At 41.7% G+C, this 25,390-nt stretch overlaps 1 protein-coding gene across 1 annotated transcript; it reads left to right on the top strand.

The window, feature by feature from the left end:
- Nucleotides 1–2,109: 2,109 nt before the first annotated feature.
- On the top strand, nt 2,110–22,255 carry LOC134623104 (NLR family CARD domain-containing protein 3-like). Its single transcript, XM_065469811.1, has 7 exons — nt 2,110–2,276; nt 6,963–7,045; nt 7,911–8,201; nt 15,400–17,197; nt 18,187–18,360; nt 21,393–21,536; nt 21,814–22,255. The coding sequence occupies exons 1-7, from the start codon at nt 2,110–2,112 to the stop codon at nt 22,253–22,255; spliced, it is 3,099 nt and encodes a 1,032-aa protein (XP_065325883.1).
- The last annotated feature ends 3,135 nt before the right edge of the window (nt 22,256–25,390 follow it).

The raw sequence follows: 25,390 nt of genomic DNA, 5'->3' as shown, positions 1-25,390 counted from the left end.
ATCGTCCAGAATTCTTTGTAGAATTCTGCAGGAAAGCCGTCTGGACCTGGAGCCTTATTATTGGGCATACTTATCAGGGCTTCTGGAGTTCACCTGGCGTCAGTGGCGAATCCAGTGCCATTGCTTGAGTGTCTAATAAATTTGGGAGAGTTATGTTGTCTAAAAACTGATCATGTGTGATAGACTTGTGAGTTGTCCAGGGGTGAACCCCGCCTAGTAACCTATCACTTCAGGGTTTTTTCCCAGCCCTCCTGCAACCAGGATAAAGATAGGAGGATGGTAGTTGTTGTAGACCCATTCAATTTTTATGGTAACCAGGACCTAGACTTTGTTGAACATTATGTAATATGAAGACAACATGTAGTATTTAAGTGACCAAGTAGTATTTGGATAAAAGTTATCGAATAGTGTTGAAATAAAATGACAGAATTGTGAAGGATTAAAATATTCCAAGAGTTCACCTTACTTCATCTGAACATGTTTCAATCGTGTTTTATGAACACAAAATGCACAGGCTTACTGAATATGAAAAAGTTGTGTTGATTTAACTCAGTTGTTTAAGTTTCTGCCAAAGTAAAACATTTGTGTGCAACCAGTGTCCACTATTGAATCAAGTAAATCCAACATGTTTTTTTTTTCAGTGCAAAAAGGAGTTACGGTACCTACACAATATTGTCCCGGGAGGGAGAAAAACTTTCTGGTGAAGTTTTGGTTGATTTTTGGGTTTTGCTTAACACTAGGTTGATTTTATCAGTGAGGTTTGGATTGTTTTCTTTCTCTAAGAGAGAGAAAGATGGTTTTATGCTTGGACATGTCTGCAACGGGCCCTAGTGTTTGTTATTATATGAGTATTTTGTTGGTTATGTTTGTTTTTGCTTTTGTTACAGTGCACTGAAATAAGAACATCTGAGAGGTAGGATCCACCAGTGGTGATATTTTGGTATTTGGTGAGTTCCTGATTTAACAAATCAGCTCTTTAAACCAGGCCTGAGAGATTGAAATTTAAAGCACTATAAAATATTCTTACTGAAAACAGTCGCAACGTGTTTCTCAGTGATTATAATGGGCTTGGGAGAAATTCACTTAAATGGGACACTGATCACATGAGATAGTCCTGAGTCTAAAAGGATTGCAGCGAATCAATCCAGTCCAAAAAAACAAGGAACTGTTTTCCTTTAAAATGATGACGTCATCTTGCTGGTGATGGATACTCGAATAGGTTGCGCTTGAGACTCCATTATCAGCAATATCTGGTATGAATGTGTGTGAAGGTATGCATGTGACTGGACTGTGATGGACTGACGACTAAAAGTTTTGACTGACTCGATACTGAGACAAAAATGCAAAGACTTTAGGATTAGTAAATGTCCACAAATAATTCACCCAGCCTGCAACAGATGGGTGGACACTTTGTTTTGTTTTGTTTTTGCAGGAGCAGGAGGATAAGAGAGAGCAGAGGGGGAGAATGTAGCTTCACATGAGAGTGTGGAGCTGCAGACTTAACCCTTCGGTTGCTAATTTTGAGTTACTGATGTCAAATGCTAAAGTGAAGAAAAGGTTTGATTTCACTCATGACTGAACATGTCATTATTAACCATAGCAGGCCACTGTAAAAAGTCAATTAACTTTTATAGAGGAAAAAGCCAAAAAACTCTATTAATATCTATGAATAACAGCGAAATGGTAGACTTGTCAGGTTCAAAATGGAATGGTATAGTAAAACTTAGGCTAATAATGACCCAAAGGTTTCCAGACTTTTTTAGAGAACCAGTGAGAAGCATAAATCATTATTTCCATGTTTAAGCGTTAATCATTGAAATAAACTGAATAGCATTTAGAAGATGACATGCCTGCGTTCACGAGAAGCTGAGTACCACACTGGAGAGGAGACCGTGGGAAAGTAGGCTGAATGAAAAACATGATTTTTGTGAAAAGGGGGGGGGGGCAAATGTTAGAAGTAAAAATGGTTAATTTGTTTTTGATGTCTTTTATTAAAATGAGTGGTTTTGATAATTTTCATACACACATTGCAAATGTGCTCATAATGAGGTGGCTCTCAGTCTTTTGAGGGTCGTAAGCTTCGTTCGGCATGATGATAAAGTGTGGGAAATGAAGACACCGAAGACAGGAAGCGGGAGACCGCGTCCTATTGTGGCCAAATTCGGCCACTTTAAGCAGAAGGAGCAGGTGAAGAGTCGCGGCAGAGAGCTGAAAGGAACGGACTTCAGCGTGAACGACCAGTTCCCCAGAGAGATCCTGGAACGACGCAGGGTCCTGTTCCCAGTCCGATGTAGTTTTATTCAGAAAGGCTCTCGGGCTGTCATCTACTGTACAATATAAAGCGCCTTGAGGCGACTTTTGTTGTGATTTGGCGCTATATAAATAAAATTGAATTGAATTGAATTGAATTGTCATCGCCGTGAACCGGCTCTACGTGGACGGACAGCTCTACCGCGACCCCGGCATCACTCCATGGCTGTATTGACAGCACACCAGATAAGAATCCGCTATGCTATTCTCTTCACTCACACTCTCTTGTATTAACTTTTGCTTAACTATGTAATATCAGTTTGCTAATTTAGTATAACGTCACCGTCACTCTCCGCCAATGCTTTAATTGGAATGTTTCTGTTTTTATTTCTTTTTCTCTCTCTCTCTCTCGTCGCTCACCTTGCTCTTTGGTTTCCTTGCTTCTCTTTTCTTTCACTATGTCGATCACCTGTTTCCCTATCCATCCACAAACGACACTGTCTATTTCTACATGCTCACTCTGCACGATCACGCACACACATGCGTTTAAAGGCAACACATTTACAACAGCCACACAGTGCACACAGATATAGGACACACACACGCACACATTTGCTCATATTAGTTATTATGCACACACATAGTCAGACCTATGGAGCTTCACGCTGGGCATTTTCTTCTCTTTATTTACCAAAAAAAACAAAAAAAGCCGTGAAATTACCCCACTCACGGGTAATTTAGAATCATCAATTAACTTAGCCTAGCTCTAATCACTGCATGACTTTTAACTGTGGCAGGAAACCAGAATACCCAGAGAGAAACCACTACAAACTAGCCAGACTGTGGACTTGAACCCAGGACTTTCTTACTGTGGAGCAACAGCACTAACCCGCATGCTAACAATCTAGGAAATACAGGAGAGCTATGATTTCCTGTATTTGATGCAGAATTCTTTTGTTCTTGCCCTTGACAGGTTAATCCACAATAAATAGCAGTAGCATGCATGTGGTGTGTGTGTCGTTATCTGCCTCTTATAACTCCAGTGATTTTTCTTAGAGTTTGAAATCTTATGGGGTCCAGTGTGTTCCTCCTTCAATTAAGGACACACCGTTAATTCATCCTTTTCACTCTGTACCACCGCTCCTCATCAGGCTGTGTGAAGCACAGCAAACAATTCAGTCGAGGCCCTGAGCCATAAACAGACATCACGCACAGACATTGTTTTCATAGCCAAACTGCTTTAGACCCTGTAAGGAGTTTTCCTGTAATGCAACTCAAATTGGAATAAATGACACTCAGACAGGTTTTACAAATTAACGTGCACGGGGAGAGAACTGGACAGGCGCCGTTCCTTCGCTTGACCTCAGTTGCTCTCGTCCGCTCTCCCGTAACACTGCTCTTTTATTGTGGTTACATGAATATGCATAGGTTCATTAACATATGACGCATACCGTGTGTGTGTGTGTGTGTGTGTGTGGTCGAGATATGACCCCGTGAAGACTCCCCAAAGCTGGTGCCAGGAGTCTAACGGTACATCTAAACAAAAGGCTTTTAGACTCAAACAGATATACGTGTGTTTGTTATACCATATATCAGCAAGAGAAGATACGACCTCTCCCATGCTCCCAGGATGTGGGTGTGAAAGTCAGAGAGCTCTGGAATGCACACAAAGCTTGCACAACGTAACTTCTCTAGTAAAAAAGAGCAAACACATCTAGAAAACCTTAAATGAAAATGTACTTCTAAACATAAACATAATAAAATCTTTCAACAGACCCTGTCCCTTAAATCTACACAAATGCCCTCTGGGTGACATGAAACTCATTTAACAATAAACAATCAATGGCTTCTTGTTGTTGTAACAGATTCTGTATTTGGATGTTTGTGTGCAGCATTTTGCGTATCAGCATGAGCATTTGTTAGCAAAGCATTCTTCATTGCATCATCGTGTGTGTGTATGTGTGTGGATCACTTCTCAGTGAATTGAATCAGCATGTCGATTTGTGTGCGTGTGTGTGTCATTTCTCAGTATCAACGAGTGCATATGTGTTCATGTGTGTATTTCTCTTCATTCTGAGTCAGTGTATGTAGATGTGTTGGTTTTGTGTGTGTTTGTGTTCATCACTTTCCTGTTCTGATGCTTTGGGTAAACCACGGCCTGAAGGTCCCTGGGGTCTGCCCTCCTCCATTTCAGTCTGTTTGCCACCCTTGCTGCTGTTCAAAATTCAGTCTGTCCTGGTTCTGGCCCAAATGAGGCAGTCCTTTTCTCCAGTGTCCATGCTCACCGCAGGTGAAACCAGCATCTTCTTTTGTGTTTTGTCCGTTTTGAGGTGCCTTCTGACCTCAGTTACTCCTCCTGTCTCTGGCACGCCTTTTTGCTGCCCGATCATGTGTGTTGGTCCGTCACTGTCCTCCACAGTGTTAATGCAGAGTTGTTAAGGTCAGCATTACGTTGCTTGACCTCACTTTTCATCCGGGCTTAACGGGCGTCTTGTTACAGCTCTGTCAGCTGAAGCTGTCTGGAAATTTCCCCCGTGTAGTGAAACGAGCCTTGGGTTTAACGCTCTCCGTCTCTGCTGCATGAGATCGCTTTCCTGCAGCACTGTTTACATTTTCAGGTTGTAGTTGTGGGTCCAGCTGCTGCAGCATTTGGTCAGGGTCACATCAAAGACTGTAGAGGGGAGAGCAGGAGTCCAGTTCAGCCTTGGCTTTCCGGGCCAGCACAGCAGCCTGTAATCAAGCATAAAGAGAAAAAACAAAAACAAAAACAAAAACAGACGAACAGGAAAATGATATTGTTTTGGCGGTGTTATTCAGAGAGGGGAGAAACACCGGGCCAGGCCCTGTGTCAGCCTTCTCTCCCCCCTTTTTTTGTTTTTTCTCACCATATAATCAACTCATAACCCACCACGTTGACAAGACAACACAGGTACATGTTGAAATTCTTAAGATCATGTTTAAAAGCACAAAAAAGGAATTTTCCTTAATTCAGTAATCACTTGTATTAATCAATCAACAGAAAACATCTCACAATTTGACTCTCTTAACCACTAAATTTGTTGTTTCATCACTAGTTGGTCATACCAGTCTCTTTCTTTTTGAAGTTAAGTTGTTGTCCTGCAACCCAGAGAGTTTATTTGTTAGTAGTGGATATTTCAGCATGAAAAACTCCACATCTGGCGAACAGTACTTGTGGACAGTCTGCACGTCTCCACACCACCAGTTGTTAATAAATACACATACACCTCCCCTGTCCTGGTTGACACGCCTCTACAATGTTGCGTGGAGATCAGTGGCGGTAACCCTGGATTGGCAAGGTGGTGGTGGTGGTTCCCATCTTTAAATAAGGGACTGGAGGGTGTGTTCCAACTATAGGGGGGTCATACTCCTCAGCCTCTCTGTGAAGGTCTATGCCAGGGTGCTGGAAAGGAGAGTCCATCTGTTAGTCGATCCTCTGATACAGGAGGAACAATGTGGTTTTCGTCCTGGTCGTGTAAAACTGGATGAGCTCTTTATCTTGTCAAGGATACTTGTGGGAATTTGCCAGTCTACATGTGTTTTGTGGACTTGGAGAAGGCATTCAACCGTGTCCCTTGGGGTGTCCTGTGGGAGGTGCTCCAGGAATATGGGGTGTCTGCCCCATTGCTTCGGGTCATTTGATCCTTACATAACTGTTGCAAGAGCTTCGTTCCTGGTAGTTGATGGACTCCACCAGGGCTGCCCTTTGTCACTGTTTTTGTTCGCAATTTTTATGGACAGAATTTCTAGGTGTAGTCAAGTGGCAAAGGCTTTCACTTGCAGAATATGTGTACCTGCTCTCATTTGCCAGTTGTTGAAATAGTGTTGTGAACTTTAACCCGAGATTCTGGCATTTCTGGCTAGATACATTCACATTTAAGAATCAATTCAGGATTTAATGAATCAATATTGCGTTACTGAAACTACAATCGATTTGAATCAAAAAATCTATTTTTTATAATAAATAAAATAATAAATAAAATCTTATTTATATAGCACCTTTCTAGACATAATCACAAAGTGCTGCACACAAGATAACAAATAATAAAAAGGTAAAACAGACAATATAAAACAAGCAAAAATTTAACCAAAAGCAGTTTTAGAAAGGATAATTTTGAGTTGCTTTTAAAAACAACTACCGAGTCCACAGTTCTTAATGTATGAGCGAGAGAGTTCCACAGTCTTGGGGCCACAGTGGCAAAACCCCTGTCACCCTTAGCTCTCATCTTAGTCTGTTTTATAGCAAGTAAGCCCGGATCAGATGACCTCAGGGACCTGCTAGGGACATAGGGCTGTAGCAGATCGGAGATGTAGAGCGGTGCCAGTCCATGCAAGGCTCTAAATGTCAAGACCAGGATCTTAAAATGCACTCTAAATTCAACAGGAAGCCAGTGTAGCTGAAATAGCAATGGTGTCGCACGTGAATACTTGGAGGATTTTGTCAAAAGCCTAGCTGCAGCGTTTTGCACAACCTGCAGACGATCCAGAGATCCTTTGCTTAGACACATAAACAAAGAGTTACAATAGTCCAAGCGTGAGGAAATAAATGCGTGTATAGCTATCTCCAGTTGAGAGTGAGATAAAATAGGGCTTAACTTAGCCACATTTCTTAAACCCACCACTAACACTGACTGTGATTTACTCTTTTCCTCCACCTCAAAATGTCCTCTTGTGTTTATTTTATGTTTTTTTAGATCAAAGATGGAGACGTGTGAAACAGAGCAGCAGCTGGACCCAGGTCATGCAGCTACAGCAACTTTGTCATCTTCATCACCAGGTAGGAGCTCATTAATTTTAGATGTTTCTTGCATACAAGCATATGAAGTCTGACCTTCTTTCTATGTTGTATCTCTGTAGCCTCACAGTATATTTCTGAGGTGGCCCACTGCTGCTGTGAAGCATTCAGTGGTTAACTCTCCTATTACGTGGCGGGACAAAAAAAAAATATAATAAAAAACATTAAAGTACATGTTTAATATGAAACTCAAAAAATGTAATCAAGATATAGAATGAAAATGGTTTGTTTCACAAATAAATAAAAAAAGAACAAAATGAAATGTATTTTTAACAAAAATCAATGGAATGAACAATGTACATTAAAATAATTATTGATATAGATTTTTTTTAATGAAAGATGAGTGATATATCCTCATTTAACCAATAATCAGTGAGAGGCACTAAACTGTAATAGTTTGTAATAGATTGTAATAGTGAGTAATGGAGCCAATAATGAGACATAAAAAATGTTTTGAATTTTGGGATTTTTTACATGTGTGCATAGCTGAACATGTCCCGGAAACATAACAGGAGGGTGAAAAACCTGGCTCACACATTCATATCTAAACATAGAACTAGAGTTACATCCCATAATCATTTTAACTGCACACCACACCACATATTTTAACTGTAATTATCTAACAAGCTTTAGTAACAATTTAAAAAGGAAAGTCAGACCATTCCAATGTGTTCACTCCCAGAAACATACACAGGGTTTATGACCCTCTGCCCTCTGTTAGTCTCATATATACTGTAAATATGTCTTCTTTGTATGTTGCAACAGGTCTTCATCCCTTTTTAGCACATTTCTGTAAAAGAGTGAAGAAGAATGGATAATTCAATTTGTCTCTTACTTTTTCCTGTAGAGAAGGAGCTTGACAGGATTCGTATTGAATTTGTGAAGAGGGTATCAGAAGAAATCCTTAAACAGCTCCTTGGTGCTCTGGTAAGCGATGGTGTCTTCAATGATTTGGAGAAAGAATCAATACTTGAGGAGAACAAGACCAGAGCAGATAAGGCTCGTGACTTGACTAGCAAGGTGAAGAAAAAAGGAGACGAAGCCAGCAGGAAAATGATCAGATATCTCCGGACCATGGATCCCACTCTCTCCTCTGCGCTCCATCTGTCCTTGTCATTCAATCCATCTGCTCAGCAAGGTGAGCTCTCAGATTTATGTTATGATGGTTTAATTGCAGTGTGGCTTGCCTCTCGCTTAGAGATAGGGTGAGGAGTTCAGCCATCTAGGAGGAGCTCAGAGTAGAACCATTATTCTAAAAGCAGCATTAGGATCCAAGGAAGGTTTTTTTAGTATAGGAGTGACTGAAGCAATCTTAAATAAGGAGAGAACGATGCCGGTGGTGAGTGAAGTGAATGATAGCAGAGATGAGTGGGAGTAAGGAAGAGGGGCAAGATTTCACAAGTCCAGTAGGTATAGGATCACGATGACATGTGGCAGGCTTAGATTTACATATGAACCCAGAAATACCAGATATATCAGGAGGATGAAAGGTGGAAAAGGGAGAAAAGGATCTGAAGAGTGGGTAGACATAGTCTAGGCATGTAGAGACGCACATAAGATTTGAGGAGAGAGAAGAACGTACCCGCCCTGGTTCCCAAACCAAACAACCGAAACCGGTTATGAGTAAAAAAATGGTGATTTTATTTAGTGTCAGGAAGCATAGTTCCAGGGTGAACCCAGGCCAAAATAATAAACAAAACCAACTAAGTCCTGGCAGAGAAAACTAACTAAACCCTAAGAAAGAAACAAAACAAACAAATGACAATAACTATCCCTCGCTTCCTAGCCCAGAAACAGGAGAAAAACATTTCACAAGAAAAGGCGACTCACCCCTTCAGCTTCAGCCTATGCATGCATAAGCACTGAGTTTATACACACAAGTGGCGGCTCTCACAGATCACGCTAACACATATACAAAGCAACACAAGAATTTGGAAACCAGGGCCAGATCTCCGTCTGCTGTCAAAACTGCTCACTCTCGCACTCACTCGATTCTCTCTCTTTCTCCCGGTAGCTGTCAGAGTGGCTTTTTGAACCCAGTCACGTGCCCCATGGTCCAATCAGCAGCTCACTGCTCTTCATTAGAGGAAGGACCTGCAAAGAGTCTTAAAACACAGTAAAGGGACACAGCACAGCAGCTGGGGTGAGCTGTGTTTTAGCTCAGTGAGATGAGCAGCTGTTCTAATCCCGCTTGTGGCAACATTTTTTTCAGTTAGAAATTTTACTTTTTAGTGTTTTCAGCACAAATTTCTGCTTCTTCACCTCTTCTTAACAGAATTTTCATTTTTTTCACCTCTTTTCAGCACAAATTCCAGATTCTTCACCTGTTTTCAGCACAAACTTCAGCTTCTTCAACTTTTTTCAGCAGATTGTTCTCCTTCTTCTGTTGTTTTCCGATTCCACTACAAGGCATTCACACAGCATTTTCACAGGAAATGCAAATTTTTCTAGTTATTTTTCATCTTCAAGTTGCTTCCATACGTTTTTTGACACTTAACTACTTCCTTAGTGTTTGGGCTATTTTCACCGTTCAAATTTTTAAAAATTCTGCTATTTCTGCTCTTTCCTGCTATGACTTTTGGTGCTCATAACTTCTATACTTTTTAGATATTAAATTTTTCATGCAATTTTTTTGTCCCATTGAAATGAATGGACCACATTATCAATGTGGTCACTGGTTGTGCTTGCCGGGGTCAGCTGTGTTTTAGCTCAGTGAGATGAGCAGCCGTTTTGAGAGCGGGAGGTCAGCCAACATTTTTTTTCAGGTAACAGTTAAACATTTTTAACTCTTTTCAACACAATTTTCAGCTTCTTCACCCCTTTTCAGCAGAATTTTCAGTTTTTTCACCACTTTTCAGCAAAAAATCCAGATTCTTCAGCTGTTTTTTAGTAAAAACTTCAGCTTCATTATCTCTTTTCAGCGCAACGTTCCACCTCTTTACAGTTTTTTCACCTCTTTTCAGCAGAAAGTTCAGTTTTTTCACCTGTTTTCAGGACAAATTTCAGTTTCTTCACCTCTTTTCAGCTACCTGACAACCAGTTTGGCTCAGTGAGATGAATAGCCACCTTGAGACCAGGAGGCCCTGGTTTGAATCCTGCTCATGGCAACATCTCTTTCAGCTGACAGTTTCATCTCTTTTAAGTACAAATTTCAGCTTCTTTACCCCTTTTCAGCTGAATTTTTGGCTTTTCACCTCTTTTCAGCAAAAAATTTCTGCTCATTCACCTGTTTTCAGCAGAATATTCAGTTTCCTCACCGCCATACAATTTTTGCAACTTTTGATGTTTTTCAGCTATTTTTAGCAGACAGCTTCAGCATTATAGTATCCACACAGCATTTTCGCAGGAAATGCAAATTTTTCTTGTGTGGATGCTGTAGGCACCTCTTTTCAGCACATCTCTTTTCAGCACAAAATTCAAAAGTTCACCTCTTTTCAGCGGAATTTTCAGTTTTTTCACCTGTTTTCAGCAGAATTTTCAGTTTTTTCATGTCTTTTCAGCACAAAATTCAACAACTTCACCTCTTTTCAGCACAATTTTCAGCATTTTCACCTCTTTTCACGCATCTGAGAACCAGTTTTTGGCTCAATGAGATGAGTAGCTTCCTTAAGACGAGGAGGCCCGGGTTCGAATCCTGCTCATGAGAAGATTTCCATTTATTCTTTTTCACCGCTTTTCACCACAAATTTCATCTTCTTCACCCCTTTTCAGAAGAATTTTTGGCTTTTAACCTCTTTTCAGCAAAAATTTAATTTTCTTGACCTCCTTTCAGCACATAGTTTTACTTCTTCTGCTGTTTTCAGAAGATTCCACTACAAGGCATTCACACTGCATTTTGCAGGAAGTGCAACTTTTTCTAGTTGTGTGAATGCCTCACAGACATTCACACTATTGAGATCCTGTTTCTCTTTATTCTTCATTCTAGTTGCTTCCATGCGTTTTTTGGTGCTTAATCACTTCCTCAGTTTTTGTGCTATTTTCACCCTTCAAACTTTACGCTATTCTGCTATTTCTGCTAATGCCTGCTATGACTTTTGGTATTTATTGCTATTATACGTTTTAAAATATTACACTGTTTTCCTTTTTTTTCTCCCATTGAAATGAATGGGAAACTTCCACAATTCTCCTAAAACTTGCTGTTTTGTGAAACTTGACTACATCCTCATACTTTCACGTAAAAACTCCATTCAAACTTTGAAATTTTCTCAAATTATTGGGCTATTCATGTATGCTTCATCCTTTTCATATCTGTTACTGTTTTAATCTCATCCCTCTTTAAGTTTTCAGTTGTATCATTGTCATTTTTCAGAAAATACATGCGTTGTTATGGTTGCTATGCAGTTAGCTTTGAGTGGACACTGGAACTTTCTGAATTTTCTCTTCACGTCCGAACAACTTCTTCCTACTCACTCGATTTCCGCTCAGCCTCCACAAATTATACATCAAAATGTAGGTATTTTGGCTGGCTTTCAGAAAATATCACAATCATTGTTGTGCGAGTTACAGATTTTTATCAAATCGCCTCAGAGCAACACAAAGTCTGAAAACTCTTCATAGAAACTCAATGGAGAAAAACACTTGAAAGGCAAATCAAAAGAAAGGCTGAAAATTTGAGTAAACTGACGTGGGTTACACAATACAGGGCTCTAGAGTGCGACCAATTTGGTCACAAATGCGACCAAATTTTTCAATGGTGCGACAAAAAAAAATCTGTTCGGGTAACAAAAAAAAAAAAAAACTTTCTGCAACACTCCGTGTGGTCAACAACAGACACACATTATGCCCCTATTGTGGACTAAACCAATCAGAGATAGTCAGGGGCGGGACCTTTCTGATTGGCCGTGGTCAATTTGAAATGCAGGTGGAAGAGAGAGGTGAGTAGCTTGAATAAAGTGATATTGACTCATCAAATCCTGAATCGACTTTTAAATATAACTGTGTTTTGCCAGAAATGCCAGATTCTCAGATTAAAGCTCACAAAGCTATTTCAACAACCACCAAACAGCAAATGAGAGCAGGAGCAGGTACACGGATTCCACACAAAGACGTAAACACAGAGCAGACCCGACACATCAGAATCAGCTTTGTCTTTCTCAGCTTTCTCACCCGATGGCCCGTACACGGACACGCCGTCGGAGCTCACCGATTCTGCGTTGGGTCCGCTTTGTGTTTACGTCTTTTGGCGCTAGATTCTGAGCTGCAGGTTTTGTCTCTCTCCAACCAAAATTCACTGAGCCAGCAGCAAAAGAAGCAGCAAACTATGCTTCACATTTGATAAATGTCGTCATGAATTCCCTCTGACTTTTGCTGTTTTGCTTCCACCACGATAAAAATCACACTTCATGAACAGCTCTCTCTCTCTTTCTCTCTCTCTCTCTGTACTTCAAGAACAGTTTCCCCTCTCAAATCTCTGTTTTCAGCATTATTCATTCGCTTATTACCCACCAGTCTACCATTGTTTACAGCGCTGTCGGCCGGTGTCTTTTTCTTTTCTTTTCTTTTTTCACTTAAATGACCTCAGACAAGAAAGCCTAATTTCTCCTGTTCAATACTGAAGAAATTTAAGCTTTTTAAAATTATGCAAAATTACAGAATATTGCAGAATATTTTTACGCTTATCTGCTATAAAAAGCCAGGCCAGAAAATTTTTTTGTGTTTTATTCTCAGTTACTTTGACACAAATGCATCTGCTGTGATGTTCACAATTCTGATGAAGTCTCACATGTATCAGTACTGATAAATGATCAGAATTATAATATTTCTGACTGTCTGAGGCAAAATTGAATCAAATCAGGACTTTGAGAACCGGAATCGAATGGATTATAGAAATCAGTGATGATACCCAGCCCTAGTGAGTAGCCTAGGACCGACAGAAGTGGATGTAGCTCTGGGTAATAAGAAAAGATGAAAAGATCGATTGATAGCTCGTTAAGTTAAGGCCTGATCCATCTGAAATTCATAGCCAGTGCTCTGACAAAGTGCCATCAATCTTTGAACACTGAAAAAGCACAGTGTATCCAGAAAACACATTATATTCTACAATAAATGCACTGCCCAAGTGTCCCCTCTCCCCACTGCCTTTCAGCAGCAGGCAAAAGCAAACAGGTCGTCAGAGGAGGCCGAGATGATGATTAAGTTTAACATTTTCTACAATATTGCCAAAGCACTTTAAGTACAGTGCAACCATGGCAAAAAGTTAGTCTAGTGCCCTGCAATAATCTACCAATGAATTGCTCTTAGCTGCTGCCTTAAGCAATGAGTCTTGAGTGAAGAATCAGAGGAGATTGCTTGCAGGTGTCCAGCCAGAGGCAGAGCCCGCAATGAACTCCGGGCAGGCGGTGAGAGGGAAGAGTCAAGTCAAGTCAAGTTTATTTATAAAGCACATTTAAAAACAACCGAGGCTGACCAAAGTGCTGTACAATAAAATACAAATATAAAATACTATAAAACACAGGTACATAAATGCCTCACAGATAAAACATCCATTCATCCATCCGCTTATCCTTTTCAGGGTCGCGGGGGGTGCTGGAGGCTATCCCAGCTTTCATAGGGCGAGAAGCGGGGTACACCCTGGACAGGTCACCAGTCTGTCACAGGGCCAACATACAGGGACAGACAACCATTCACACTCACTCGCACATTCACACCTAGTGGCAATTTGGATTATCCAATTAACCTATCCCCACAAGCTGCATGTCTTTGGATGGTGGGAGGAAGCCGGAGTAACCGGAGCGAACCCACGCAAACACGGGGAGAACATGCAAACTCCACACAGACAGACCCCGGCCTGATGGTGGAATTGAACTCAGGACCTTCTTGCTGTGCGGCAACAGTGCTAACCACCATGCCACCGTGCTGCCTATTAAAAACAACCTATTAAACCTATTAAAAACAATAGGTTAAACCTTGCTAAAAAAGCCAGTGAAAATAGGTGAGTTTCAAGAGCAGTTTTAAAAGTTCCTAGGCTTGTGGAGGCGGTGAGAGGGAAGAGAAAGAGATTCAACACAAACAAACATATGTAGCCATACTGGGCCACACAGTCAGGCACGGGGACCATGACACTTCACCCCCCTTGGATGGGAGGTAAAAGATATAATGTCCTGTATGGATGTTGTCAAGGCTGTGTGCAGGCAGGCAGATATGGAGAAGCAAAATGCAGACTCGTAGAGACTAAAATGTGAACTAAAAAAAACTCAGCTTTATTGTTGGCACTAGTAAATACAGAACTAAACTGAACAACATGATGAACAGAACACAAAGGCAGATATTAAATTATGACGCGACACCAAACAGGGGAGGACAGGGGACTAACATGCATGACAGAGTAATCAGGAAATTGGAGACAGAATGGAAACTGGTATTAATTACACAGACGAGAGGGGGGACAGAGGCTGAACATAGAGCTGAACTGTCAAAAAAAGCCAGGAAGTACACGACAGACACAGAGACCCAGACTAGACACTGAACAGAGTACAGGGACAGCAGTGACATGAGACACAACTGACTGGGGAATGAGAAGACAAACACGAGGACAGAACCAAACATACACTGAACCTGAGGGGCACAGGAACCAAACCCTAAGCACTAGAAATCTCAAACCAAGGAGAAAAGGGACAGCTAGAAATACAGAACTGAAACCCCAAGCACAATGATGACAAAAAACAAAAGTACAAAATCAAAATACAGAGTTACTGACCCAGGACCATAAGAAATTTAGAAAAAATTACACAGAGTTCGTGGGTTAAAAACCACACTTTTCTGGATATCTTTGAAAGGCTATTGAGGCTATTGAGTAGCCCATGGACCCAGGACCATGACAAAAATGGTATATAAATAAATTGCTTGCTGAATGACTAAGTAGCTTTAATGTCAGCGATAGGGCTACAGCCAGCAACATCAACCCCATAGTGTTCAGCTATTTTCAACAGCTGTTATTTCATACACTTCATTAACAGGTTCCAAGAAGGACAATTAATGAAAGCTGTGATTGAAGCCAAAGCACAGGATACCAAAAACAGAATGAAAGCTAAAGCAAGAAACAAGATAGAATAGAAATATGGGTGCTTATCAGGAGGAGAACAGATATGAAACACATATGCCCTTTTTTGTTTTTTTATACTTTGCTTCCCTGTTTCACAATATGAACTCCTGTGCTCATTTAGATTTCATGATTTACATAAAATAACACAAATTAGTCCTTAATTCTAAGTTAAATGATGTTCTAATAAGATTTTACGATTGATTATTCTATAAATGCAAGTGAATAACTTTTTCCTGATACTGTATAGACTGATCCTTTACTGACAGATGATCTTATCTGTTGCTATTTCATTCAGAGATTATTCAAAAATGTCAACCTAAACTCAAGTCAAAGCTGAAAAAGAAGTTCCAGTGTCTGTCTGAAGGGATTGCTAGAGCAGGAATCAAAGCCCAACTGAATGAGATCTACACAGAGCTCTACATCACAGAGGGAGGGACTGCAGAGGTCAATGGTGAACATGAGGTCAGACAGACTGAAACAGCATCCAGGAAACCAGACAGACCAAAAACAACAATCAGACAAGAAGACATCTTTAAACTCCCACCTGGAAGAAAAGCACCAGTAAGAACAGTTCTGACAATGGGAGTATCTGGCATTGGGAAAACAGTCCTCACACAGAAGTTCACTCTGGACTGGGCTGAAGGCAAATCCAACCAGGATATCCAATTCATATTTCCATTCACTTTCAGAGAGCTGAATGTGCTGAGAGAGAAAAAATTCAGCTTGGTGGAACTTGTTCATCACTTCTTTACTGAAATCAAAGAAGAACGAATCTGCATCTTTGAAGACTTCCAGGTTGTGTTTATCTTTGATGGTCTGGATGAGTGCCGACCTCCTCTCAACTTCCACAAAACTACAGTCCTAACTGACCCTAGAAAGTCCACCTCAGTGGATGTGCTGCTGATAAACCTCATCAGGGGGAAACTGCTTCCCTCTGCTCGCGTCTGGATAACCACACGACCTGCAGCAGCCAATCAGATCCCTCCTGACTGTGTTGGCATGGTGACAGAGGTCAGAGGGTTCACTGACACCCAGAAGGAGGAGTACTTCAGGAAGAGATTCAGAGATTCAGAGCAGGCCAGCAGGATCATCTCCCACATGAAGACATCACGAAGTCTCCACATCATGTGCCACATCCCAGTCTTCTGCTGGATCACTGCTACAGTTCTTGAGCAAGAGCTGAAAACAAGTGACAATGGAGATCTGCCTAAGAGCCTCACAGAGCTGTACCTACGCCTTGTGGTGATTAACCTAAGAGTGAAGAATGAGAAGTATGAACGAAGATCTGAGACAGATAAACACTGGAGTCCAGAGAACAGGAAGATGATCAAGTCTTTAGGAAAACTCGCTTTTGATCAGCTGCAGAAAGGAAACCTGATCTTCTATGAATCAGACCTAAAAGAGTGTGGCATCTATATCAGAGATGCCTCAAAGTACTCAGGAGTGTTCACGCAGATTTTTAAGCGAGATAAGTGTGAAATGTTTTCAGAAACGGTCTACTGCTTTGTTCATCTGAGCATTCAGGAGTTTCTGGCTGCAGTCTACATGTTCCACTGTCACACCAACATGAAGACAGATGTGCTGAAGAACTTCCTGGGAAAAGCCTGGAAACATAAAAACAGTGTTGCAGTTCTGGATTTGTTTCTAAAAAGAGTCACAGAAAAATCCCTTAAAAGTAAAAATGGCCACCTCGACCTGTTTGTTCGCTTCCTTCATGGCCTCTGTCTGGAGTCCAACCAGCGACTCTTAAGAGGTCTGCTGGGTCAGACAGAGAACAGTCCAGACACCATACAGAGAGTCATCAACAACCTGAAGAAGATGAACAGTTATGAAATCTCTCCTGACAGAAGCATCAACATCTTCCACTGTCTGATGGAGATGAATGACCTCTCAGTACATCAGGAGATCCAAGAGTTCCTGAAGTCAGAGAACAGATCAAAGAAGGAACTCTCTGAGATCCACTGCTCAGCTCTGGCCTTCATGCTGCAGATGTCAGAGGAGGTTCTGGATGAGCTAGATTTAAGGGTGTACAACACATCAGATGAGGGAAAACGTAGACTGATTCCAGCTGTGAGGAACTGCAGAAAGTTTCGGTGAGTTCAGAGATGATCATTAACATCATTAATCAATGTAGATTAGCAATTTAGATGAACCTTTTAATTATTCTTCAAATGCTGTTCCGCTTCTTTATTTTGAATGCACCAGTTTGATTTTATCTCAAATGTTCTTAAGATGCTTCTGTTGAAATTATACACTTCATGAATTTATTTCACTATTGTTAATATTTTTTTTTTATTAAGTGACATGTTAAAAACCAAGACAGTCAGAAAGTATCCACAATTTGGTTGTATATGTACAATGCTTTTATGCATTCTTTGTTCTTACGATTATGTATTCATTTATTTGACTTCTTTGTTTTCATTATTTTCAAATTTATCTTTGATTTGATCTGCATTTGTATTTCTTCTCTTTTTAAAGTGTTAATTTGCACCTGCTTTCTCATGTTGTCAACTCATTAAGGCTGATTGATAATTCATTCAGTCTCAGGCATTGGCATTCTGAATTATACATATAGCTATTGAAAGCACAAAGGTACAAATAGACATCAGCAACAGCAATAGTTCATGACTTTGTAATAAGACTGCAGCAAGGTAAAAGGGTTGTGGTCAACTTTGATGAGCTGGATAAATTAAAAAAAGTTAGGGGGAAGTTCTGCCAAGACCATCAAAGAGCTGTACCTATGATTCATGGTGATTAACTAAAAGTAAAGAATTTTAAGAATAAAGGAATATCTGTGGTAGAGCCACAGTGTAGCATCAATATCAGAGATGCCTCAATACTCAGAGTATTCACACAGATCTTTAAAACTAATCAAATGCACTTGATAACTGACCGTCAGACAATGTGATTGTGTATGATAAAGGGTGCATGTCTTAGAGGGACTAAGGAGAACTATTGTAATATATCAGTTAGATCTGCTTCACTGATAAGACTAAAATGTTCAACAAGAGTGCCCACATGTTTCTCAAAAGCAGGAATTCAATATAAAGTGTTCACATTCGTAATGTATGCTTCATCACAGACTTTCAGGCTGTGAGCTCACAGAGACTGACTGTGAAGTTGTGGCCTCAGCTCTGAAGTCCAACCCCTCCCATCTGACAGAGGTGGACCTGAGTCTGAATGTCCTAACAGATTCAGCAGTGAAGCTTCTGTGTGCTGGAATGGAGAGTCCAAACTGTCAAGTGGAGACTCTGAGGTGAGATCACTGACTGTAGCTGTTAGAATTTTCATTGTATTTTATTATTAGTAATAATGAATGTGTTTCGGTGAGTTCAGAGGTATCTATCTATCTATCTATCTATCTATCTATCTATCTATATATATATATCTATATCTATATCTATATATATATATACATATATGTGTGTCTGTGTGTCTGAATGTCGTATTCACGTATTCACTGAGTATGCGTCAGTTGGGGCCTTCTTCTTGATGTATTTGTGGTGGATGTTCCTTATCTCATTTGGACCGTGGTGCTGACACTCACCAGTCCTTGGCATGTTGAGTAGGTGTTGATAGCCCAGATCTTGATCTTACCATTCAGCTGACTCCTCCGTACTTGCCTGACCCTCTGCAAGTACTTGGTGGTTGCAGCTTTCCTAGCAGCCTCTTCATGGTGCCCATTTGCCTGGAAGATCCCAAGTACTTGTAACTGTCCTCTATGTCGGCAATGTTTTCTTCTGGTAGTTCAATCCCCTCACTTCTGACTACCTTTCCTCTCTTTGTTATCATCTGACTACATTTCTCCAGTTCAAACAACATTCCGATGTGATTGTTGTATATCCTGGTGGTGTGGATCAGTGAATCAATGTCTTGTTCACTCTTAGCATACAGCTTGATGTCTTCCATGTAAAGGAGGTAGCTGACAACTGCTCCATTCCGTAGTCAGTATCTGTGGCCAATCTTGTCAATGATCTCACAGACTGCCTGCAGGGGCGAGAGGGGAAAAAAGAAAAAAAAATTCCACTCTCGCCTATCCTTCAAGTTCGGGTCCTCTACCAGAGGCCTGGGTGCTTGAGGGTCCTGTGCAGTATCTTAGCTGTTCCTAGGACTGCGCTCTTCTAGAGAGAGATCTCCGATGTTGTTTCTGGGATCTGCTGGAGGGACTCACCTAGCTTGGGAGTCACCGCACCTAGTGGTCCAATTACCTCTGGGACCACTGTTACCTTCACCCTCCACATCTTCTCGAGCTCTTCTCTGCGACTTTGATACTTCTCAAGCTTCTCGTTTTCCCGCTTCCTGATGCATTCAGTATTGCAACATCTATCACTACAGCCACCTTCTTATGCTTTTCTGCCACCACTATGTCCGGTCACGATGAGTCTTCTTCCCTGTCCTGAGTTCTCTCTGACTCTCTCCTTGGTGCATTTAAACCCCTGTTCCTCCCTGTTCCTCCCTGTCCTCATCGTCTGTTGTCTTCATCTCCATTATCAGTCATCATAATTTTCTGTGCAAGTCTGCAAATTTCTTTATTAAATCATAAGATTCTTAAATTCATCAAGTCTCTCTGTGCCTGGGTCCTCGCCACAAAATATGACATCACCGTTTTGTACATTTTAACACAATTTAATCCCCATATTTTTGAAAGAAAAGCACTTTTTTTTAAAGTCCTGTAACAAAATCATCAAATCAGATAAAGGTTATTTAAATGCTGCAAATGAAGAATGGATTTCAATTAAAAAAAAAAATACATATCCTAACCTTAATTACTGGGGGAAAATGATGAATGATGATCATAGTGAGTAAGAAGTAAACTCAGTGCATTTTTTGGACAGAGATTCACTTTTAATGTGTATGTATAATACAATACTGATATATAAAAATACACTCCAAAAATAAGTTCCTTGAAATTTACAAATGCACAAAATATTGATAAAAAAAATTATAAAAATGGAGGCAACTTTGCCTATGGTACAATGTATACAATGTATGAAAACATCTTTACTGCAGATACTACTATGGCTCTGAAGATTTTTTATTTTATTTTAAACTATGTCACCTCACCTTGAGGTTGGCAAATCTGTCTATCACTTTTTGGTGATCAACTCTCTCAAGCAGTTTAACAGTTTCTGTTTTGCCTGTCACTATTCCCTGTCTGTTTTCATACCAGGTTCTTCCTGACCTTGTACTTTCTCCTCACATTCCCCCCATACCTCTCTCCTCTTTGGACTGACAATCATACACAAATAGATTGTATTCAATTAGATGAAAAAATTACATTAATGTGAAAAAAAATACTATTAAGATCACTAGTAAAAAAAGTCCTCTCTCAGTGTACTTTCAACCAAAAGGCAAATAACCAAATCACATGTACATCTAATAAAAGATGTAAATATTGAAACACTGATCCAACATTATCCTTTATTGACGGATCATTTGTTCTTACACTTTTACCTGAATGTTGCTCCTGGGTTTACTATCGGCACATGCACATATGACAAAATAACCAGCTTCTCTCATTTCCATTTCAAACAGGACAGTGGTAACAACAGTAGGCTACGGACAATTTTAAGTTTTAGATTTTTAATAGGCTATATAAATTTCAATGGGAGCAACAGGGACGGTCGCTGATTTTAGGACGGATTGTAGGTAGGTAGGTAGGGCAGCAAACATAGTCGGAAAACACGTTTCCAACACTGCAGGTTACCTGGGTGTAATGTTTTTCAGCTAAAAAGAAACATGGTCTGACTCCTAGCTAACTATATAAAGAGTAACTAAAGGTTAAATGCAGCTAATCTGTCCTGTTTTAAGCCAGGCACTTACACCCCCGCTCTGCTGCGTCTCAGCCACCATCGCTCTAGCAGCAACGGCGCTAGAGCCACAGTAGGGGAGAGGCGAGCTGGAACAAACCATTTTTGGTGGTGGGAGGGGGTTATCTATACTTTTGTTGTTAAAATGTTCCGTCTCAACCAAGTACTGAATGCTTTTTATATTTTTAGTAGTGTGTCACACAAACAGCAAATATTGTCAAAAAAAGTAAGAAATCTTTGGGGGTGCTTTAATTCATTTTGGGGGTGCTGAAGCACCCCAAAAATGGGCAAAAATCGCCCCTGCCTCCGTCATTCTCAACCACCCTAGGGGGCATCTCCCATTTTGATCTCAGGACCTAGAGGCCATACTCAGCACAGATGTTTCTGTATTACATGCTCGCCACTTGGTTATAGCATTCCACGTATGCCCTGCCTGCTAGGATCTTGCACCCCGCTGTTATGTGCTGAATTGTCTCAGGGACATCTTTACACAGCCTGCACCTGGGTTCTTGCCTGGTGTGATAAACCCAGCCTCTATGGATCTTGTGCTCACAGCTTGCTCCTGTGTGGCCATGATTAGTGCCTCTGTGCTGTCCTTCAGTCCAGCTTTGTCCAGCCACTGGTAGGATTTCTGGATATCAGCCACCTCCTCTATCTGCTGCTGTTACATACCATGCATGGGCCTGTTCTTCCATGATGGTTCCTCCTCTTCCTCGTCTTTCTTGTGTTTTTGCTGCCTGATGTATTCACTGAGTACGCAGTTGGTTGGGGCATATTTCCTGATGTATTTGTGGATGTTCATTCTCCCATCCTTGACTGTGGTGCTGATAGGTGTTGATAGCCCAGATCTTGTTCTTACCGTTCAGCTGACTCCTCAGGACTTACCTGAACCTCTGCAGGTACTTGGTGGTCGCAGTTTTCCTAGCGGCCTCGTTAAAGTTCCCATTTGCCTGTGGGATCAGATACTGCACATGGTTTACTCCTAAACTCAAAAAGCTGTGGCTGGAAAAGAGAAAGGCGTTCAGAAGCGGAGACAGGGACTGCTACAGAGAGGCCAAGTACAGGTTCACTAAAGAAGTGGACATTGCTAAACATCAGCACTCTGAGAAGATGCAGCAGCAGATCTCAGAGAATGACTCGGCCTCTGTGTGGCAAAGTTTTAGGAATATCACCAACTACAAGCCTAAAACCCCCCACTCCACTGACGACTTGCTCTTGGCCAACACCCTTAACAACTTTTACTGCCGTTTTGACGAGCCATTAAGCAGCCTTCACACCTCCAACGGCCCCAAAATAGAGACACTTTGGACACTCATTCCCCCACCTCTCCCCCCTCCATAGAGCCATCACCACCATCAAACACCTGCAACACCCCCCTCCACACCCCACACCAAGGAGGATTTCACACCACCTTCTCCCACTACAACCCTTCATATTCATGAAGCAGATATGAGGAAGCAGTTTAAGAGTCTGAATACTCGAAAAGCTCCTGGACAGACGGTGTGTCTCATGCCACCCTCAGACACTGTGCAAACGAGCTGGCTCCAGTGTTTTCTGGCATTTTCAACTCCTCACTGCAGGCATGTCATGTGCCTGCCTGCTTCAAGTCCTCTACCATAATCCCTGTCCCCAAGAAACCAAGGATCACTGGACTAAGTGACTACAGACCTGTGGCTCTGACATCTGTGGTCATGAAGTCATTTGAGCGCCTGGTTCTCTCCTACCTCAAGACCCTCACGGCCCCCCTCCTGGACCCCTGCAGTTTGCATACAGAGCCAACAGGTCTCTAGACGATGCTATCAACATGGCTCTACACTTCATCCTGCAACATCTGGACTCCCCAAGAACCTATGCCCGGATCTTGTTTGTGGACTTCAGCTCTGCCTTCAACACCATTCTTCCAGACCATCTCCAAGGCAAGCTTTCCCAGATGAATGTGCCTGATCCCATCTGCTGGTGGATCACTGACTTCCTGACGGACAGGAAGCAGCATGTGAGGCTGGGAAAGAATGTCTCGGACTCCCGGACCATCAGCACCGGCGCCCCTCACACTAACTGCTGCACCTCCACCCACCAGTCTGTCAAGCTAATCAAGTTTGCAGATGACACCACCGTTATTGGACTCATCTCGGACGGGGATGAGTCTGCCTACAGGAGGGAGGTTGAACGTCTGGTGTCCTGGTGCAGCCACAACAACCTGGTGCTGAATGCCCAGAAGACAGTGGAGATTATTGTGGACTTCAGGAAGCACACAGCCCCACTCCCCCCATCATCCTGACTGACACCCTCATCACCTCTGTAGACTCATTCTGCTTCCTGGGTACCACCATCACCCAGGACCTGAAGTGGGAGCCCACCATCACCTCCGTCATAAAGAAAGCCCAGCAGAGGATGTACTTCCTGGGGCAGCTGAAGAATTCAACCTGCCAACACGGACGATGATGCAATTCTACACCGCAATCATCGAGTCCATCCTCACCTCCTCCATCACCGCGTGGTACGCTGGAGCCACTATCAGGGACAAACAGAGACTGCAGCGTGTTGTGCGCTCTGCTGAGAAGGTGATTGGCTGCAGACTCCCATCTCTGCAGGACCTGTACACCTCCAGGGCACTGGGGCGTGCAGCTCGGATCAGAGCTGACCCTTCTCACTCTGGACACAGTCTGTTTGACCTGCTCCCCTCAGGCAGGAGGCTCCGGTCCATTTGCACCAGAACCTCTCGCCACAAGAACAGTTTCTTCCCCTCTGCTGTTGGACTCATGAACAATAACCATATGACTGTTCCCACCACTAACACATGACCCTACACTGTGTTCATTGCATCATTCCATGTTTGCACTGATCACCACCTGCACTCATGTATATATCTATCTACTTAGCACTTTTAATTCTTATTTTTATGTTTATTTAAGCGTTATCTGACAGTATGTTTGCACTAAGTACCGCAGCAATTTCCTAATGTTGTAAACCTGCTCAACATTTGGCAATAAAACCCTTTCTGATTCTGATTCTGTAAAACTCAGAAACCAGTTGTTACACCCCAGCCCAGGGAAAACCGGCGTGCAAAACAAGGAAAATTTAAAAAAAGGAAAATGCCCCACACTCCCTGCTCTCAAGGAAGACGAACCAAAAAAACAACTGCCCCGGATTTTGCAACAGCCAGTCAGTTTATTAAGTCCCAAAAGGTAGCGGGCGTCAGGGTGAGCATCGCCAAAACAACAAACAAAAGCTCTACAAATGAAATACAGCTGGCCTACCTACACAGAAAACCCCCAAAGAAAATTATAGGTGTCTTACCTGCCTCCCTAACCAAAAACAGGAGAAAAGGTTCCCAAAGAAAATGGATTCTCATCCCTACAGCTACCGAGTAAAAAATATTGACAACTATTTACATCTATTTACACCAAACTATTTACAACACAGCAAAAGCTTCCAGAATACAGATTCACACGCAGCCACATGCACAGTTCTTTGGGAACAGGAAGTAGGCGGGGGCGTGCCGGTTGAGAAGGGTCCTCATTTATAGCCGGCCTCTCCCAGTCCTCCATCAATGGTCAGCCTCCACCTGGAACTCACATAGCAGCAATAACACAGGACACAAACTATGCCACCCTCTGGTGTGGCAGACAAAAAACACATTACAAAAATATCCATAACACTGAATCATAACACAGTCTTATTCGCTGGTAAATGGCCTGTATTTGTATAGCACTTTACTACTCCCTAAGGACCCCAAAGCGCTTTACACATTCAGTCATCCACTCATTCACACTCAGATTCACACACACTGTATTTCTTTATCATCTGTCGTCCACCTGAGCCTTACACAGAGTTTCTGTCTGATTTCTCAGGCTTCATATCTGCTTTAGTGCTCAGTTCAGATACAATAATAATTGTGGGTGATTTTAACGTTCATGTACATAGATGCTAAAAATGAAAGCCTCAACATGGCATTTGATCTGTTATTAGATTCAATTTGCTTCTCTCAAAATGTAAAGAACCCACCCACCACTTTAATCATACTCTAGATATGGCTTTAAAATATGGAATAGAAACTGAACATTAAACAGTGCTTCAATTCAATTCAATTTTATTTATATAGCACCAAATCACAACAACAGTCGCCTCAAGGTGCTTTATATTGTACAGTAGATTTTACAATAATAGATATAGAGAACAACCCAACAATCATATGACCCCCTATGAGCAAGCACTTTGGCGACAGTGGGAAGGAAAACCTCCGTTTTAACGAGAAGAAATCTCCGGCAGAACCAGGCTCAGGGAGGGGTGGCCATCTGCTCCGACCGGTTGGGGTGAGAGAAGGAAAACACAATAAAGACATTAATCTCCGTCTCTCTTTCACAGCATAACAGTTATGATTCAATGCAGAGAGGTCTATTAACACATAGTGAGTGAAAAAGGTGACTGGAAAGGAAAAACTCAGTGCATCACGGGAATCCCCCGGCAGCCTATGTC

This window comes from Pelmatolapia mariae, unplaced genomic scaffold, assembly GCF_036321145.2.
Source record: "Pelmatolapia mariae isolate MD_Pm_ZW unplaced genomic scaffold, Pm_UMD_F_2 NODE_ptg000398l+_length_27728_cov_1, whole genome shotgun sequence".
Classification (NCBI taxonomy): Eukaryota; Metazoa; Chordata; class Actinopteri; order Cichliformes; family Cichlidae; genus Pelmatolapia; species Pelmatolapia mariae.
Note: the sequence above shows the minus strand (reverse complement) of the source record. Positions and strands in the feature narration are given on the sequence as shown.

What these genes read in the sequence shown, in the direction of transcription:
- LOC134623104 (XM_065469811.1), top strand. Translation starts at nt 2,110, where the DNA reads ATGAAGACACCGAAGACAGGAAGCGGGAGACCGCGTCCTATTGTGGCC. An exon ending in CTGGAACGACGCAGGGTCCT is followed by an intron (nt 2,277 to 6,962) that starts GTTCCCAGTCCG and finishes ATGTTTTTTTAG; the next exon opens with ATCAAAGATGGAGACGTGTG. An exon ending in TGTCAAGTGGAGACTCTGAG is followed by an intron (nt 18,361 to 21,392) that starts GTGAGATCACTG and finishes GAATTGTCTCAG; the next exon opens with GGACATCTTTACACAGCCTG.